The sequence below is a fragment of the Hirundo rustica genome, chromosome 4, assembly GCF_015227805.2.
Source record: "Hirundo rustica isolate bHirRus1 chromosome 4, bHirRus1.pri.v3, whole genome shotgun sequence".
NCBI lineage: Eukaryota > Metazoa > Chordata > Aves > Passeriformes > Hirundinidae > Hirundo > Hirundo rustica.
In genome coordinates, this window is record NC_053453.1 from 71,253,993 (window position 1) to 71,272,824 (window position 18,832).

At 41.6% G+C, this 18,832-nt stretch overlaps 2 protein-coding genes across 14 annotated transcripts in view; both read right to left on the reverse strand.

Annotated features, from left to right (window-relative positions):
• SLCO1C1 (solute carrier organic anion transporter family member 1C1) overlaps positions 1 to 5,749 on the reverse strand; it is a 30,261-nt gene extending 24,512 nt beyond the window's left edge. For 4 of the 7 annotated variants that reach the window (XR_009207772.1, XM_040062176.2, XM_040062178.2 and 1 more), the window contains exons 1-2: positions 4,845 to 5,138; positions 594 to 739 (exon numbers count right to left, since the gene is read on the reverse strand). Coding sequence is in view for 6 of the 7 variants with exons in the window: in XM_040062176.2 (XP_039918110.1) it covers positions 594 to 739; positions 4,845 to 4,887 (189 nt within the window). In the remaining variant the exon portion in view is untranslated. Of the gene's footprint in view, positions 1 to 593; positions 740 to 4,480; positions 4,604 to 4,844; positions 5,145 to 5,692 lie in introns of those variants that run through there. The other 3 variants (XM_040062173.2, XM_058420311.1, XM_040062174.2) reach the window with 3 other exon arrangements.
• A 12,386-nt stretch (positions 5,750 to 18,135) lies between these two features.
• The window catches only part of PDE3A (phosphodiesterase 3A), a 216,572-nt gene continuing 215,875 nt past the window's right edge, over positions 18,136 to 18,832 (reverse strand). For all 7 annotated transcript variants that reach the window (XM_040062166.2, XM_040062171.1, XM_040062169.2 and 4 more), the window contains one exon: positions 18,136 to 18,659. In XM_040062166.2, the coding sequence (XP_039918100.1) occupies positions 18,409 to 18,659 (251 nt within the window). In that variant the 3' untranslated portion in view covers positions 18,136 to 18,408. The remainder of the gene's footprint in view (positions 18,660 to 18,832) is intronic.

Genomic DNA, 18,832 nt, shown 5'->3' on the forward strand with positions numbered 1-18,832 from the left:
GGCACAGCTGCACCGTGAGGCTCAAAGCAGGGACCTCCCATCACCTCCAGGAAAAACTTCTTGTGGGTGGGAGAGACGTAGATGAAGTGGCAACACCTCTGCAGTTTCGTTTCGAAGTCACCCCATGCAGAGTTCTCTCGAATGTGGAATATTACAATAATGCTTTAATAATACAGCACTCGAAACACGCAGACTGCAATACAACATTGCTTTGGGGAGCCCAGGAGACTACCATGGCTACCGCCTTAAAAAAACGATCTGTGCTGACAGCTGCCTATGGTATCCGTCTGCCAGCGCTCTGCTCTCAACTTCAGGTGGAGCAAAAAGGAAGACAGAGGGGCTTTTGAGGATGGGTCTTGAAGATCTCATAATATGCAAGCCTCAGCCAACAAATTATATTTGGTGACCGCCAAACGTTAGGCAAATACAGGTCTGAAGAAGATTTTCTTGTGACTTAAAAATATCTCTAATAATATCATGACTCAGCATGACCTAATAACTTAAAAAGGGATCATTCATAAAAAAAAAAAAAAAAGAGAGAGAGATTTTCTAATTTCTATTCCTACTGGAATATGCAAAAACTCTTACTCTACCTTTATACCTCCACAACACGACAGTTTTTCCTTGGACGCGGATGATTCGGATTTGAATGAAGATCGGTCCACAGGCACAATTGTGTTGTTGGAGAAAAAGTGAGCATGTTCTTTTGATGAAACCTCCATGGTGGTATCCTCTGCCTCTAAAGCAGAAAACATGAAGAACACTTTAAGAGGGCATCCCATTAGCTCAGCCTCAAAAGCTCATCATGTGACGGCAACACTCCGCTGGACTGTTTTCCCAACAACAGCAATTACCAACCTTTACAACAGAATCTGACCAGTGCACTGGATGTTTAATTATGGAAATTTGCAATCCACTTGCCTATAATAATGGAGATTAAATCATACTCAGCAAACAGCCATCATCTTCATTCTCCAGCTATCATCAATGTGATCTCATTAAACATTTGACCAAGCATTACCAGCAGACTAAACAAGGCTCATTATAATTTTAAACAACATTTCTGCAGTCCACATGCAAATTCACGTTTCTAGATGTGACCAGGTCTGCAGAGATTTCTCAGCGCTGATCTCTGAATTTCCCATATATCTGGGACAATAAGTAATTAGATCAAAGGAAATCTATCCCCATTAATGAGGCACTTGAATTGTTTTAGATGGAAACATTAGCTCTAATCGTCTGTTGTCAGCTAACGAGTTACACAAGAATAAAGAGGGTTAGTTCCATTTACCATTTTATATAGAGTCTTATGGCTCAGCAGTCAATTGTTTCAGGGAAAATGTGAATTTGCTTCTTTGCAGGTAAATACAAAGAAGTAAAGAAAACCCAAATACTGCACTTTGAAAACAAAAGATATCAGAAATTCTTAAATCTCTAGTTACATACTGCAGTACTTTGTTTTTAGTTTCAATCTCTAAATCAGATCTGAAAATATTTATGAAATCAGCTTCTGTGTTCACTTTTAGGCAGTCCTATGTTTCACAGAACTGCTGCCTGAAAATAGGAATAGGAAAAGTTCCTTGTTTTTCATGTTTGTCTGAAGACACAGATCTTACATAAGTTTAAAATATGTATGGTTTTATGTAGAGGTATATACCTCTGGATACATGCATTTTCATGGCTTCCCAAAGAGGCTTTTACCAGAAATACAAGTGAAAATACCAAAAGTATATCTTTAGATGGTAAGATTTGCTCATAAGCTCTGTTCATACATGAACAAGACAAAAGTTCTTTGCTTGTGGCACCAAAATTTTCACTGAGATCTCCCCATCATTTAAAAGAAGAGCTGTGACTACATATCAGAGAAATATTTGCATTTCGCACTCTCCTGACAGGAACACTAACATATTCCTTATCAACACTAAGGAGTATAGAGATTTTTTTTCAAAAAAAAAAAAAATATATATATATATATTTTTTGTGCTTGCTGAACACTTATAGCACCCATTCCTGTTCTGCTTCTCATTTTCTTGATGTCATGAGAAAAGTCACACAATCTCTCTCTACCCCACCTTTGAAGCTGTACAATAGGGAACGACAGCACGTACCTCATGGCACTTGCATGAGGATAAATCCTTTTGTGACAATCACCTAAGGTGTGCTGCCATGCAAGCACATCAGATAGCCTCTACCATATGAATTTGAAATGGTCTGCATGTTTACAGCAATTTTGGAATGAAAAAACCCTCAAAAACTGGAAAATTAAAACATTCACCACAGCTGAGTGAATTGTCCTTATCTCTGAGCAAAGGAACTTCCAGCTAGAGAAGGTGCGGCAGAGGTGTAGAGGGTCTACTCCACTGCACCACATATGCAGGATTGGTCAGAACACACACACACACACAAAAAAAAAAATATTGCTGTGGTGGTGGGGAGGTGGAATATGATAAACTGATGCTTGACAGCAGCATGCAAGCCTGTGTTCCACTGAGCTGAAACAAATCTCAAATGGACAGCAGAGCCTAAACAGAACTAATGCTCAAATTGTTACAGTATGAAAATCGTTAACTTTTACTGTCTGTCAAACTGAAGAGTGCAAGGAAGGCCTGGTATCCATGCAGGCTCTACAGGTTTTAACATATCCCCAGCTGCTCTTGCGGCATGGCTTTAAGGAGGTTGGTAGTTTTCAGAGTATCTCAGAGCATCAGTTTGGTTGCCCTGACAATGCCTCTGATGGAAATGTTTGACACAAGACAGAGTGCAGAGAAATGCACCCAGTGGAACCACAGCCAACTGCACCACCAGTTTTGTTCCTTCCTCTTTAGTGCAGCCAGGATACACAGGGCTGTTTCACTGCAATCACAAATTCCCCACTCAAATTCTTTTGGCACTGTGGGTGTTACACTGGGAGTATTCCTGATAGACTGTCAGGAGGTGAGAGATATCTCTGGTTTTATCCAAGGAAATACCTGGCTGGTAAGGATGGTCTCCTACGGAATTGGGTGTAGTGATACCCAATCAGGTTGTTACTGTATTTGGGATAGCATATTTCTCTAGTGACATAGAAAATGAGGACAGAGACTAAGCATTTCCTTTCCAAACATAGCAGGAATGCCAGAAAAATGTAATCATAGAATCATAGAATTGTTTAGGTTGGAAAAGACCCCTACGATCATTGAGACCATCTGCAGACCCAGCACTGAGAAGTCCACCACTAAACTCTGAGTGACACATCCACCCATCTTTACAACACCTCCAAGGATGGTGACTCAACCACTCCATTGGCAGCCTGTTCCAGCGCCAGACAACCCTTCCAGGAAAGAATTTCCTGGCATGCAACCTAAACCTCCCTAGTGCAACTTGAACCTGTTCTCTCTTGTCCTATTGCTTGTTACTCAGGAGAAGAGCCTGAAACCACCCTCCTCCTCACTACAGCCTCCTTTCAGGGAGTTGTAGAGAGCCTTAAGGTGCCCCCTGAGCCTCTTTTTATCCATGGTAAACACCTGCAGCTCCCTCAGCTGCTCCACACAGGACTTGTGCTCCAGACCCCTCCCCAGCTCCATTGCCCTTCTCTGGACACATACCAACACCTCAATGTCCTTGCAGTGAGGGGCCCAGAACTGAACACAGGATTTGAGGTGTGGCTCCACCAGTGCTGAGTACAAGAGGGCAATCACTGCCTTGGTCCTGCTGGCCACACTGCTGCTGATACAGGCCATGATCCTATTGTCCTGCTCCTGCTCATTTAAGATTTCTTTCTTGACGAGTGTCCAGCCTTTCTTGACCCCTTTGCCACTCAGAACTGCCTCCCAAGGAACTCTGTCAACCAGTTTCCCAAACAGGACAAAGTCTTCCCTCCAGAAGCCTGAAGGGGCAGCTTGCTGAGCTACCCTCCTTACTTCTCCAAGGATTAAATCTCTTTCATTTCATGATCACTGTGCCCTAGACAGCCTGCAAATGCCACATCACTTGCCAGTCCTGCTCAGCTCACAAGCAGGTCCAGTGGGACACCTGCCCTCATCACCTCTGTCACCAGCTGTGTCAGGCAGTTTTATTCCACACACACCATGTCCCACCGTGACATTTGCCTTGCCGGCCTTCCCACTGACTCCTACCCATTAACAGCTGTCCTTGTTGGCACTGTCATTAAGCTCTAGAAATCAAAACACTCCCTAACATACTCCCTACCCCACTGCCTCTCCCTCTGTGCCTGTCCATCCTGAAGAGTTTATGACCATCCACTGCAGCCCTCCAGTTGTGCTTCATCACATCTACAACCCCTGAGTAAGCCCAGGTGGGTGACACTCTGCCTGAGGGACAGCTGCTGCCCACGCTCACACCTTGTCCCTGACAGTCTCCTGGGCTCACAGCTGGGGCCCAGACCCCTGCTTCCATCCCTGGCTCCAGCTGCCTGGAGGTGTGGGAGCCCTCCCTGGCGGCTCTGCTCTCCATCCCACCAACAGCACGCCCGGCAGCTCACCTGTGACACAGCCTGGGTGGCAACGGCACTCACCGTCCCGAGGGTTGGCACGTGGACCTGTGCCCCATGGTCAGGTGCTGAGCGTGCATTCAGCAGGCTAAGACACCTCCTGGCAGTTCCTGAAGTGTCCCCTCACTCACCCAAATTCCGGGCAGTGAGAAAACATCCTTCCCCCCTCTGGAAACTCCTCCGCTCTGCAGTAAGCCTCCTTAGCCGTGCCTTTGCTGTGTGTCAGCCCACAGGCACAGGAGCTGCGCTTGCTGGGCTGGGTGGGCACAGAGGGCTCTTCACCCATGAGCCCAGCTAAAAGACATCCTCTAAGAAAAGTGAGGCAACAAAGAGAAGAAGAAAAGCCAAGTCTTACCTGGCAGCAGGAATCCACAGAGACGGTGCCTACCAGCTTTCATAGGTAAGCTTCCTCCACTGCTTATGCAAACCCACACTTGCGTGCACAGGCACTGGTCCCAGCTTAAAAGGGGGAAAAATTGGAGGGGAAAACTTCCTCTTAGAAATGACCCTGTCTGCGGATGTACATCTTATACTGGAGGTAGAGAAAGAAAAGGAATGGGGGTGGGGGAACTTGTTTGGCCTCTTGTTTTCTCTGAGCATTTGCTGTTTGTCTGCCCCCCATCCTCCTCCCCCAGCTCCTCAGGTTTTTCTTCCTCTGTCCCCTCCTATCAATTCCAGGACGCTGGGCACACCAGCAAAGCAGAGATGCTGGGTGCCCTAGATGGGAGTCATGAAGAGCATTTAAACAGCTCCCAGGGGGTATTTTTTCTTTGCAAGTTGCTGTAAGTTTGATGAGGCACGTGACAAAGCTTTGTGGAGAGGAAAAAAAAAAATAAACCCAAAACTCTGATCTTATTAATTGCTTAATTCCAGGAAACAAAAGAATTCAAGCGGGAATGTACTTGGAAAAGAAAAAAAAAAAAAAAAAAAGAAAGAAAATGGGGAATGTGTGAGAGAAGACAGGCTGGAGGGTGAACAGGTGATTCACAAACACTTCTTATCCAGTCCCTGGTCCTTCCTGTTACACCCAGTATGCCCTGCTCCCCAAAATCCACAGGACAATGTCCCTATCAACATGAAAAAAACCCACAAAAACAGAGTGAAAAAGATCCATTAAGGGGGAGGACAGAATTGCATGGGAGAGTCAGTCAAGTCCTTTGCCACAAGGAAAGGAAAGGAAAATTTTGAAGACTTCATTCCCACCCTGAGTTTTTCCTGCCACAGGGTCAGAGCTGCTGAAACATTTATTTGCAAGTTTGGGGTAAAGGTGAAGAACATGACTAGTTCCTCCTGGAGTTTGCTGAGCTGAGAGAGGCTGTAAATCCTGTCTTCTGCTACCCTGTAGGCTTTGATTATATTAACAGAAAAGGTATTAAAGTTAAATTTTCTTCTTCTTTTTCCCTTCTTATTCCCTCCCACCCTCTGCAGTGCAGCAGGTTCCCATGGCAGCTAAAACCTCACTCACACAGCCAAACACAGAGTAGGCTCCTGCTTTCCTAGATTTAAGACAAATTATTATCCCTTCCTTTGTTATTTCTCCATTTTGGGTTCTTAATTTCACTGGAATTTTATTACACTCCACATAATTCACTTTTGTACTTAAAAGTATCTTGTATCCTTCTTTGGTTTGGAAACTTGGAAATCTATTTTCCTCTTTTCTAAGAGATATCAGGGTGCCTAATAGTCCACAGTAATTAGTGATTAGGAGACTTAGTGATTATGAGCTCTTTCAGCCTCTTTGAGAGAACAGCTTCCAGGCCATTTCCTACAATTATTAGGAAAACCGAGTTTACACAATAAGGGATCTGTACTAGTTTTGCACGACCTTTGATCTTCACAGCTGACCTTGCTGCTTTCAAAGATTTCTGACACAAATTCCAGTTATTCTGCCACTGGTAACCTTTACCACACTGTCCTATAAAATAAGTGAAGTTTCATCATCAGATTCGTAAATTTGTTAAAAAAATCCATTAATCCCGTAATCTTCCAACACCCCATTATGCTACAAACTGTACTGATAAGCCACAGAGCCTTGTCCTCCACACTTAAAAAAAATTACCTATGGACTGGTTTTATGACCTTTAGAAAGCAGCAGTGCTTTGAAGAACAAGGCCCACAAGATATAGTGCAATCCTCTCATCTTTCCTGGATTTTTGGTTCACTGTAAAACCTCAGGTTTTTAACACAGCTGGTATTTTACTGAAATTTCGTTACAGAGCCTTCTCTGACTTCCTTATAGGTGTTGATAATTTTGACTGGAACATCCCCAAAACCACTTGGGGGAGGTATTTCCCATTATGGAAAGTTTTGTTACACCTCCAGAAGAGAGTCACCATTCCTTTATGTCCTCACAATGCTTTTCAAGATGCTCAGAGTAGATGAATACCGGATCCTCTCTAAAATTCACTAAATTAATCTGACAGAAAAGTAAGTCTCATCCAGGTAGGAATTTCTTAGTCTTCCAGGCCTTGCAGGCCATGGATGCCACATGGAAAGGCAATGCAGGACATCACCTACCACAATTCACTACCAGGGACTGAGACTTGAGAAACAAAGCTCTGCCAATCTCCCTCTTGCTTGTCGCTTTTCAGTGCCTCCCCCAGCACAGTGACACAAAACCCGTTGGAAGCTTGCTAGACAATCACCCAGGCAAGAAAGGTTCTGCTTCCCTGTAGTCCTAAAAGAAATTGCCTACTTACATACACTTATTTATTCTGTGATTGGAACAAGGCCGTTAAAGCAGCTACAGGACAAAGAACCAGACTGTTCCTTAAGGTCTATTTTCTTTACATTCCTACTTTGTATTAGTTACAGGAAATTAGAAGCCAGACCGCCTTCATTTCTAAAGCACAGGTTAAATTAATTCCAAAGCCTCGTCTAGCCAGAGTGAATAGCTGTGACAAGCCTAATCTTCATACATAGGCCCAGCATTACACTGACAACACAGCAGGTTTATGGGCCAGTCTTCAGAAGCATGAAATGTTCTTCTTTCCAAAGGACATTTAAAAAAACAACTGTATCCCAACAGAATGCATTTTCAACTGCTAGAAGGAAAATACGGTTAGAAAAAGCAAACCAAAACATATAAATAGGATTAGGATATACCACATCACCTTAAAATCTGAATTTAAGGGATTCCTATAGTCCAACAGAGAACACATCTGCAATCCTTAATCTTGTGCTGCAAAGCAAAGTCACTTATAAACTCTTGGAGCAATGAGTCTTCAACCACTCTCATCGAGACTTGGCCAAATGCTCCTTTAATATTTTATTTTTGCTAAGGTAAATGCTCCAACTCTGAACCGCTCTGTACCTGGACTGACTCAGAGGCACCAATTACTGTAAATGTGTAGCTTGCAGTCAATGACAGGTAGAAAGAGGGAAGACATTTGAAAGTTAGCTAATGAGGCATCCTACTTTCACTGCCTATAAAATTTTAATTGCTTTAGTTATGCTACTCCAGCGCTACGGATTATTAATTTCTCAACATTAATTTTCTTCTTCTTTTCGTTGCCAGTCCTAGGAACAGCCTTGGTAAGAAAACAAATGAGTAGGAAACCCACTGCCAGAACAAACCTTGGGTACCCATTCCACGTCAAAGAACCAGAGACAAATAATACACTTTGGCTTTTAGAAGCCTTTGGGGATTGCTGGGGGAATGTCCAACTATGGATTTACAGATCTATCCTCAAAGAATAGTTTTCTTAACAAAGAAATATAAAAATGCTCTAATTACATTTTGGACCTGTCTAACTTCTTGTTATTAGGCTATGCAAAGGTCCTACTGAGTAGTCTCTTTTCTGTGAGGTGCTCATCAATTTATTGCTGATACTTACATTTTCAGCCCCTTGCATGAGACATCGGAAAGAAAAAATTTCAAAAACAGGAGTGGCAGTAAAGGCCTTTCTTTACTGCACCCTGACCACACAAGAGTATCACTCTTACGTGTATGCTCTCTGTGCTGAGGCAACGTTTAGGAGTGTGGTCAAAGGCTGTGCATTACCTTTAAAGTGTTTGCAGAAGGTAAGATGGCTGAGAGGCTTTTCCTTCCTGAACGGTTAGTAAAAAAACAAGCAAAAAACCCAACCAACCAACCCTCCACTGCAACTCAAGTGACAGAGCCAGAAATGTTTTAACGAGAAATTTGAAAAGAATTACTATGTATTTTTCTACAGCACCACACTTTGCAAAGATCCCAAGAGAGCCCCTGAAATCGGTTTCTGAGGGAGTACAACAAACAGGATGAATGAGAAATCCACTGGCATGACATTCTTCAAGTCAGGAAGCATTTGCACCCACTGGAGCTTTGGGGGCAATTTCTGTGTATAAAGATGTAATAAGAGAAACTGGAACTTGCCCAGCTACCAGAGATTAATACCATTAATCTTAGAAAAGCTCCCATAGCACTTTCCTTAATGAAGATAAGTTCATTGAAGTAGCTTTAAACACAAAGATTTTGCCTAGAAATGTAGAAAGAGAAGGCACAAAGAATTGAGCAGAAGAGTTGATTACACTGAAGGTGTTGAATTTGGAGAATACGATGCCCTTGGCAAGAACAGTAATAAACAATCACCACGTGCAAAGGATTGTGAAGGGAAATAATTCATCAGCAACAACAAAAGGCACATTAAATGAAGCTGTTGTGCACGTCGAGCAGGAACCTTCTGCTCTGTATTTCCTGCCTGAAGAACAAGCAGGAGCTGCAGCAACCTTTTATCTACATCAGACCTCCAAACCTTTATACCTGTGTCTATCCCAGGTTGTTCAGTGATTATAACCAGCAACCCACATTGGATACGACACAAGCCATCAGAACTTTCAGTGAAACTTGAAACTTGCACGTTTTCCCATGGATTAATGCAAGGTTCATATGACCTCTTCGCAGTGAAGCTGTCTAACAAAGTAGTTAGTTTTTACAACTCCCACTGCAAGCATGCCAGGTCTCTGGGAATCCAGTGTGGAGTGGTTAAAAATCCCCTTAGGATGGTGTGGGATAGCAACCCCAGAGCTACAGACCCCATCAGGCAGGGTAGCACCTGCAAGTTACCCTCCAGTCAGAGCTTTTTCCTCTTCCATCCCTACATTAGTCACTGACAGTATCTGATGAGTCCCTGGTGGCATCAGGTCGATTTCCACAGGATTTTGGCGAGATAATTGAAGCCACATCAAAAGAAACCTTTGCTTAACAAAGCTCCGAGAGCTCTCTGAGAATTGTGCTTGTAGTGAAACACTTGAAGGGCTTTAAGGCAACTGGATTTGCCCAAGCAATTCAGACTAATTTGAACACCTGGAAAATGCAACAATTAATTGAGATGCTAGGGACTGTGAGTCACATCCTCCTTTATGTTTCAGCAGAACCCCAGGAGAGGCAGATTCTTGTGTGGTCTCATTAGCAGATTCGCTGCTTCTGCCCTGCGTTTCATCGCTCATCTCTTCCCATGGGAACCTCTCGCTGTTTGAAGAGCTCCAGAGAGCGTTGGGCGATTTTCAGACAAGTGCATTCTTTACCTTGGTAGCCCCTGCTCTTTGTGGTGAGACGGAAAAAGTTTTTCTTTGCTGTTCCAGTTGCATTCCTCTCTGAGAATTTTAGCGTCCAATAATTACAGGCTATTGAGATATTAAGTGTTTGGGACAGACCAACTGCTGGCTTAGAGGCAGTTCCCATGGAATAGGTATAAACATACTTTACTTTCCTACTGACAGTGATCCTGACTCGTATCTTCCTAATCACTGCCTGGTGCGAATTTCCTTACATTTTTTTTCCATTCAGAATTTTAGCCAGAGGACAAATGAACTGGGGGCAATTGACAACTGACAGCCAGATATGTGGCTGATACTCTCGAGGATTTTGAAATCAACTGTTAATTTTTCACTTACGGGAAGAGAGGCTTTGAACACACGGTTGATCCAGATTAATTTTTACACAACCATTTCAAATCAATTAGCAGAAGAGCTCTCTCAGTCTTTGATGAAAGTAGGTAAGAAAACTTTAAAAATGCCTAAAATTTTTGACAGCCGTAAGATACTTTTTTGAAACTACAGTGAGCAAAGACAGTAGCTAGTAACATAAAAGACTAGTAAAATTTTACACTGAAAAATGACAGCATACTTACCAATATAATGGCAAGAAAATTGATTTTGCTCACTGATGTCCCACTTTAACAGATTACTTCTATGATTAACACGGGAAACTCTTGAGGTAACACATTTCATTTTCTCTGGAAGCAGCAGTCACTCTGCATTGCCGTGGCTGAATGCTGCCATGTAATACTGACCACATTCCACCGGCATGGTCCATACTAACTGGACTGATGATGGATGCTGAAATACTGGTCATCATTAAAGAAGAATGGTTATAATGAGGCTTTCCACAGATTGGTTGAGTCACAAAGCCGTTAACAGGGGATTTATTAGCAATCTGAACCAAAGTGCAGAATTCTGCAGGTAGAAGTCTCAGGAAATGGGATACCAATAAACATGAGCTTGGGTCACTAACACATACCAAAGAGGGCTAGCAGCTAAAATGTTAATTCAATATATACAAGCCTTCACTGGATTTGAATCAGTCTAAAGAGGGTACAAGTCATTCGTATTCTGACACTTAAACTGAAAGCCGGGCACCGAACGCAATTTTGTTCAACAAAGGAAAAAGAAACACAGCCAACAGGATACCACAGAATTATATTTATGTTGTACATTTGTCTTCACATTGCAACATCCACATTGTTCATTTTTGTGACAAGTATTTCTAATAATTTTGAATACATATTTACTGTATAATACATTTTACCAAGAGGCACTTCCAGTAATTCTGGCAAAAAGGAGCTTCATTATAGTGTCTAACTTACAAAACAGTAAAAATAAATAATGTTTATCTAAAAGATTTTTTTTTCCTGTACAGAATCTATTTTGTACAAAACATTTATCAGCCATTAACTAAATCACTTAACAAATACTTGTGAAGAGAATATATTAAGTATTGCTACATGTATCGAGTGCAAGATACTAGTGAAAGGAAAAGAATAATTCTGTTTATGAAAATCACCTAAAAATACAAGGCCTTGTTCCTGAAGTGTTTAGAAAGGAGAAGCTTGGTTACAACAATATTGACAATATATAAATATAAATTAACGTATGTAGTACTTAGTGAAAAGAACACTGTGTTAAAAACTGGCGTGTACAAATCCTAAACAAGATGGCACTTTTCTGCATTGCCACTTTGGCTGGCAGTTATTTTTTAAAATATTGCTTCAAAAGAATTATAAAGGTACACAAAACCCTTTCCAAATAGAGCCGTATAAAATTACACCCCCTCCACATTTTTCTCACCTTTTGAAGTGAAAAAAAAAAAATCAAGGAGGGATTAAATTTGTAGTACACGAGTGATTTGTGGAAACTTGCTACTATAGCTGACTCTGAATAAGCATCATTAAAATAATTTTGCCCCAAAGTCCCAGGCCAGGAGTCAAACCTCACAGGACAGGATGTAAGGTGACCAAATTTCTCAGTGTTTCCTGAAGTAAAAGAACTTTGTCTGGCCTGTGGTTAATTTTAAAATAAAAAATTTGCATAATTTGACCCCCAAATCTGGTGGGGACCAAGTGCTTCAATTATATTGGCACACCCAAGATTTTAATTCAGAAAGTGTTGTAATCTTGCTAGGTTAATTTCTTGATTACTTTACCAAAATGGGAATTTTAATTTTTCAATCACATCTTCTACATGATATACACACTTGCATATTGTTACCCAGACAGGCCAAACTGTACTGGAAAAGAATTATTTTAGGAAGGTATTTCTTCCACAACTGGAGGCAAAGGTGAAAAAGAAGTGTTTTTTTGTTGGAAAATATCCTAGATGTTCTTCTATCAAAAGCACTAAAAAGAAAAAAAAAACTGCCACCCATCAGTGAAAATGTTAATCTGTTAAACAAACGTAACTCACGGTATGAATGACGGCTTTTTTAAAAGTGAACTTAAATTACTTTCCATCATGCAAACATCTGATATTGATTATTCAAGAGAAGAAGACTTAACTTCAGAAAAGCAATGACCAAAAGTACGCCGACATGGTTGAAATATTAAAGATATCATCAACATCACATAGCAGTTATTAAGGTTGCCTTTGATCTTTTGGGACACCATCTGCAGTACTGTATCAAGGTTCACAAACACTTACTAATCAACATTTTGCATTCAAATACAGGTTTTCATTGTGTTTCAGGATCAGGCAGGAATTTTGAAAAGGAAAGTCAGCTTTTACAGACTTTAGCAGGCTTTCTACCTAAAGCAGTATATACACACATGGCAACCCCCTCGCTGTTTTCTCTCTGACCAGATCACACAGCTTTTTTATTTTTTATTTTATTTTAGGAAAGCATGGGGGGAAAATGACTAGGGTCAGAAGAGAGGGAAAAAAAAAAAAAAAAAAAGCACCGCCAAGACCTCCCAACTCCTTTAAATAAATACTTAAAAGCAAAGAGCAGTTGCTAATTCACATCAGCTGTTTCTAAGGGTTTGCTGCAGTAGGGGAAGACAGTGTTGAAAACGAGCTATTATTTGATCTGATTTCTATGGTTTTGCCTCAGGAGAAGGGAATTCAGTCATGAAAGGACACACAGCCTGCAGCTGTGGCAGAGTCCCTGCTCTTCGGCTTCCACACATAAAACAGAAATATTTGTGTTTCCCCAACTACTTCACTGCTCAGATCCACCTCTTTCCACACCTGCAGATTTCAGCGGTGCTCCCCGGAGCACAAAGACTCCCTGTGGCACCCAGGGCAGAACAATTCTCCTGTGCTGCCCCATTCCCACATCTCAGACACACACCACACACAGATTTGGAAGCAAGGAACCATTGGCACAAACCAGCGACCTGAAAAGATCAAATGATTTTTTTTTATTATTTTTTTAATTTAAACTCCACTTGCATCAAGCAAAGTTTTCCTTAATGAAGGAGAATTAAACAACTTCAGTGAAAAATTCTTTGTGATTTTCTGTCTCCTTCAGCTTGACAGACCACATCCAGGCTGGTTTCACCTGAACTCACCAGCAGTTTTACATGACACGCACTCAGGGGAATGCCTGCATACACTGCAGGGTTTCAGACTGCACAATGATAACATTTCAGTTTTATCAAAGGAGTGTTAACTGGCTCGAGCTCTCGCCCCCTTTTTCATTGTGAAAATGAACTCTCCAGAAATACACCAGCACTGTTCTGTCCCCAGGCTCCTGACGAGCTTCTATCGTCCCAAGAGCTCAGGCAGGTGCTCGCTCAGGTGACATCCTGCTGAGGTGGCGTGATGCCCTTTTCATCGAAAGAACACCAGGAAAACCCCACTAATGGCCTCAGAATGAATCATAGTTAGGTTGTAAATGGAGAATAATTCTCACACTGCTCCTTCCAACACTGGGATGAAATATCTACCACAGCAGGGGCTAAAGCCTGCTTTGATTTACCTGCAGAGGAATGTTGTTTTGCTGAAAGAAAGTGATTAAATTCAAAGAAAGATTTATCATAATAAATTGCTCTCAAAAGTACTGGTGCTATTTTGCTCTAAATCAAAGTTTGACTCCAATAATCTTCCGGTGTGTCTTAGAGACAGCTGTCACCTAATTTCTATCATTCTTTAATCTGTTCAAAATCACTTAACATGTATTTTTCTCCACAATCCCAGGACATTCTTACTTGTTGATTCACTGAAAAATAGAAAAAAAAAGATTCCCCCACTCGAATTAATGGGAATCATTATCTTCTCTTTAACACCGCCATAATTTTGACTAATACTGCAACATCAAACAGCAACTGAACTCCCAGAAACTCTCTGTTTACTCCATTTCAGCAGGGTTGCAGCATTTGCTTTTGGAAGAAAAGGAAAATACATTTCGTTTTACAAAATCTGTTTGATACTGGACTATGATTTCCTTTTTTCTTTCCCAACTAGTTTGACTTCCTTCCTGCATGTGGTACAACTCATCAACTCGAGGACTGATTACCCCAGCTCTGTCAGCTGAGGAATATGCAAAATGGTACCTTTAAAAGCATCTATTTGAACCTCTATAGCCTTAATTTTCTTGCAGATTCAAATTCATATTCACCAGGATCTTAAGAAATTCTAACAGTGGTACGCTAATGGTAAAGACCTAAATCCATCTTTAGGCTGATGACGATGCAGAGAGAAGTTCACGCATGATGTCAGAATAAAAACTGAAGAAAAACTATCCTTGCATTATTAACAAAAGCACTCTCAAATTACATCCCCCCTGGGAACCATTTCCTGCCATAAAATGACCGTGTTTGCTATGAGAACCAGCACAGTGTCACAGGGGAGGCCTTTGGTGACACACAGCTTTGTGTAAAAGATTTCATTCACAGATCAAGGCCATCCAAAATCCTGCCAAGAGCACTGTAAAATCCCTTTTGCCTAGATTGTTGCAACTCACTTCTGTTGCCCAGCTTGCAACATCTCATCAAACACCATCCTCCTCCTGGAGGAAGCAGATGATTGTCTGAGACAAGTGTCAAAATGCTCTGCACGTTAGCTAAAAACAAACCAAGATTTTAGAATCAGAACATAAATATAGAGCATAGTAAAGCCCCCTAAATTACCTGCTTCATTATCTGTGAACCCCAAAGCACAGGGGAAAAAAAAAAAAAAGGGTTTTCACACTCTTGACATAAAATATCTCTGGTATTTTCTTTTGTGTCACATCTAAGCGAACCTGAAGATTTCCTGATCATTCCCTGCCAGAGCTGCACTTCAAAGAAAGAAAATCAGACTCCTGAGGATGGACCATCTTCAGAAATTAGATCACTAACTATCTGGAGGGAGAAAAAAAACCTCTTACCAAGCTGAGCACTCGCATCTACTTCAGCTTCTTCACTGGAATTTCTTTCTAGTCTGGATAAAAATAACAGCCATTCTCACTTTAAGTCTGTCAGCAATTTCTTCACCATAAAGGTCCAGTTTAATGACTGTTCACATGAAGAGGCTTGGGTAGCAATGGTGTATCAACTTCTAGCAGCTGCCTTGGCAATGCAGAAAAACAAAGTAGAAGCTGACACTGATTTTACTTAATGGCAAACCAAAAATGATGACTAGAAAAATACAATGGTTTCATTTCAGCACATTTTTAGATAACTTTTCTTCGTTATTAGTTCTCTTCAACCCTATGTATGCCAGTTCAGAGGAATATGTGAAACCCTACTTTACAGGATGTTGCCTCATTCTTGAATGCTTCTTAATTTTACCAACTGGGCACCCACTAACACTTGCTGCAATAGATTTTTTTCATCTTCTAGCAAAGACAATATAAAACCCAGCAATAAAACCCAGCTGCAGTGATTATGCACTCAAAATCGAGAAAGAAGTGCCTGGAGATGTGACATTTTAAAGCATCTCTGTAAGTTTAATTTTTGAAGGACAGAATGAGGCATAATAAATCCTTCTCATACTGTAGGGTGTGCATATCACTTGTACAAGAAAAGCCCAAATAAAATGATCAGTCAAAGTGACTGAAGAGATACAAAAACAATGCAAGCTGGAATTGGTGGAGACTTGCTGAGATCTTGGAGACAACTCTTTGCTTTTGAATGAATTCTGCTATGTCCTTTCCCTTTAAAATAGCACTGGGTTTTGGATCTTCGCTCTCCTGATTTCACTGGAAAACACTTTCTAAATATTCCTGCTGAAAAGAGCATTCAGAACCCTGCTCCAGTCACTCTGCTGAAAGGCAAACACATTTTCTACTGGTAAGAGTAGGACAGGACAGTATCAGGCAAATGCAACCAAGCAAAAACCCCCAAATCCTCTTTTGAGCAAAACCTCATTCTGACAGAACCAAAAAGCAAGAAGAACTCTGAAGTGATAACACACACGTGACTGGCTTTGATAGAGAATGTTTTCCAACATTTTGGGGAGGTGTCAACAGGATCATGAAATTTGGTGAATGTGTAACAACAGCAAAAAGTGATGGGTGTAATGAAAGAAATTGAATACAGAAAGGACTTCTACAAACTCTGCCTTTCACAAGGAATCTTACTCTCACAAGCAACCCTATTCTTCGTAGTGGGCTGCAGAATCAAAGCAGAAAAAGCATACATAGTCAAAGGATTTTTGAGACACTGAAGTTATATATATCACTCTTTTTGTGGGAACAAATCTCTAAATTGTGGGGTACTGGTTGGTGCTGCCAGTCCCCAAGGGCATTAATATCCTAAAGTCTTGATCCTGTAGACCACTGGTTTCCCAAAAGGGTCTACACAAATTACTCAAGACTTTTATTTGTGGGGTTTGGAAATGGCTATAAAAATGTTTTTGTCTTTATTTTTTAAAAAATTATCTTTACAAAACAACTTTTCCCTTTTTTTCTTTTTCTTTCTTTTTTTTTTCTTAAAGATATCATTATCTACAGGAACCCATAAAAATTTTTCCATATTTACATCTAGATAGCTAATCATTGACAAATATATCGTGAAATAAAATATTGAAAGTGAATATCCAACCTTTTAAATAGACATTTGGCTCACAGCATAAACAACAGAGAAAACAAATGAACAAAACAAAAACAACAAAAAAGATCCGCTGTTCTTACAGGCCTGATCTTTTTTCTTTCTCTCTTTTTTTTAAAAAAAAAAAAAAAAAAAAAAAAAAAAAAAAAAAAAAAGAAGAAGAAGAAGAAAGAGGAAAAAAGTATATTGGTGGGATCAAACATGCTGCTTCTAAGCAGAATGCCAGCAACAAACTGCTCCCATCCAGCACCTCACACTGAAAACCCAAATTCTCTGAAGCTCATGTGAGCGGTCGCTGGCCCTCGCAGGACCGGCAGCCGCTCCCCACGCAGCTCCTGATGCAGCCTTCGCCTTTTTCTGGGGAAGGCCACGGCCCCCACGCTCCCCTTCCCTTCTCTCACAAGGGTTCAGCTTTGTTCTTAAATGATGCATTTGGTCATCGACGCCCAGAGAGGCAGGGGGTGAGGGCGGAAGGGGACAGCGTGCCTGCAGCTCCCCGTTTGCTCCTGCCCGCACCCAGCCGCTCACGCCTGCAGAACCACAGCGAGGGCATCTCCCGGGGAACAGATGGCTGTGCCACGCTGTTCCCCCTTTGGAAACAGCCCTCCTGGCACATCCCTTTCGCCAGCAAGTCCAGGAGGTGCCCAGGAGGAGGAGGAGGAGGTGGTGCTGCCACAGCTGGGTAGGGCCAGAGCAGCAACCTGAGCCACAGCTGCCCACAGCTGGAGTGCACACTGCGGTTGGAGGGCGATGGGAAAGCAAAGCTCCGCAAAATTGTTCCCCTGCAGGCACGGATTCTCGAAAATTCTGGCCCTCTGTTTCGTTGTGGTACACTGGGACACGTGCTACAGCTAGTGTGGTAAGAACTCAGACCGTGCTGTGTTTCCTCACGTCCACTCACACTTGCAAACACCCCCTCACTCACACATATGTGTTGGCAGGATATATCAGCATTCATATAAAGCTTTGGAACTTTTATCCCTCAGCATTAAGAGCAAAAGCTACTTAACTGGTACCTTACTGTTAACTGCAAATGTGCTTCAGAAGCAGCATTTCCTTAGATAACTTTCTCCTGTAAATATCACAGTGACCATAATATATCATTAAATGTATTTTGCTGAAGTGTGCAGCCAATAACCCTGGCGCTAAATATATATATATATTTATATAATTCCACCCACCCCCAAATCTCTTCAAAGAAAGTCTGTAAAGCCGGTGTTGCAGTGTGAAAGCTTCCTTGAGCATAGGAGTTTAAACAATGTACCTCACCATAAAAAGGAAAGAGAAACAAATTAACAGCTGTAGGCGCATTATCCCATACTTCTACAGTGTTGTGTCTAAATGCTGTGCTGGCTTGAGAAAGAGTCTGTGCACGAGTCAATCTGTCTTAAAATACTGCTGTAAATATTGTCATTGGTTTGGTTCTACAGTTGTGTTCTCCTCTTCATCCTTCTTGGCCTTCCCTTTCTCCTCCTCCTCTTCCCTGATGGCCTGGATTTGTTCTGAAGATTGGTGCAGTGGGGATTGCTCCGTGCCTTGCTTCTCTGACGACCCAGCTAACCTCTCCTCATCCTCAATCACTTTCTGCCACATCTTATGGTTCTGAAGCAGGTGCTGAGTGATCTGACAGTAGATTTTCCTCCTCTTGAACTTCTTCTTTCCTGTAAAACACCACGGGACGTTAACGTACTGGTTTCTGTTGGAGAAGGAAAGGCGGCTGGAGGCACAGGAAGCAGACAGAGTGTACTGTGACAGATTTTTTAAACCCAAAAATTTAAACAGTGTTAAAATTCAGAAAGCTGTGCCTCTCCAACATCTTGGGGAAAGCAAATTG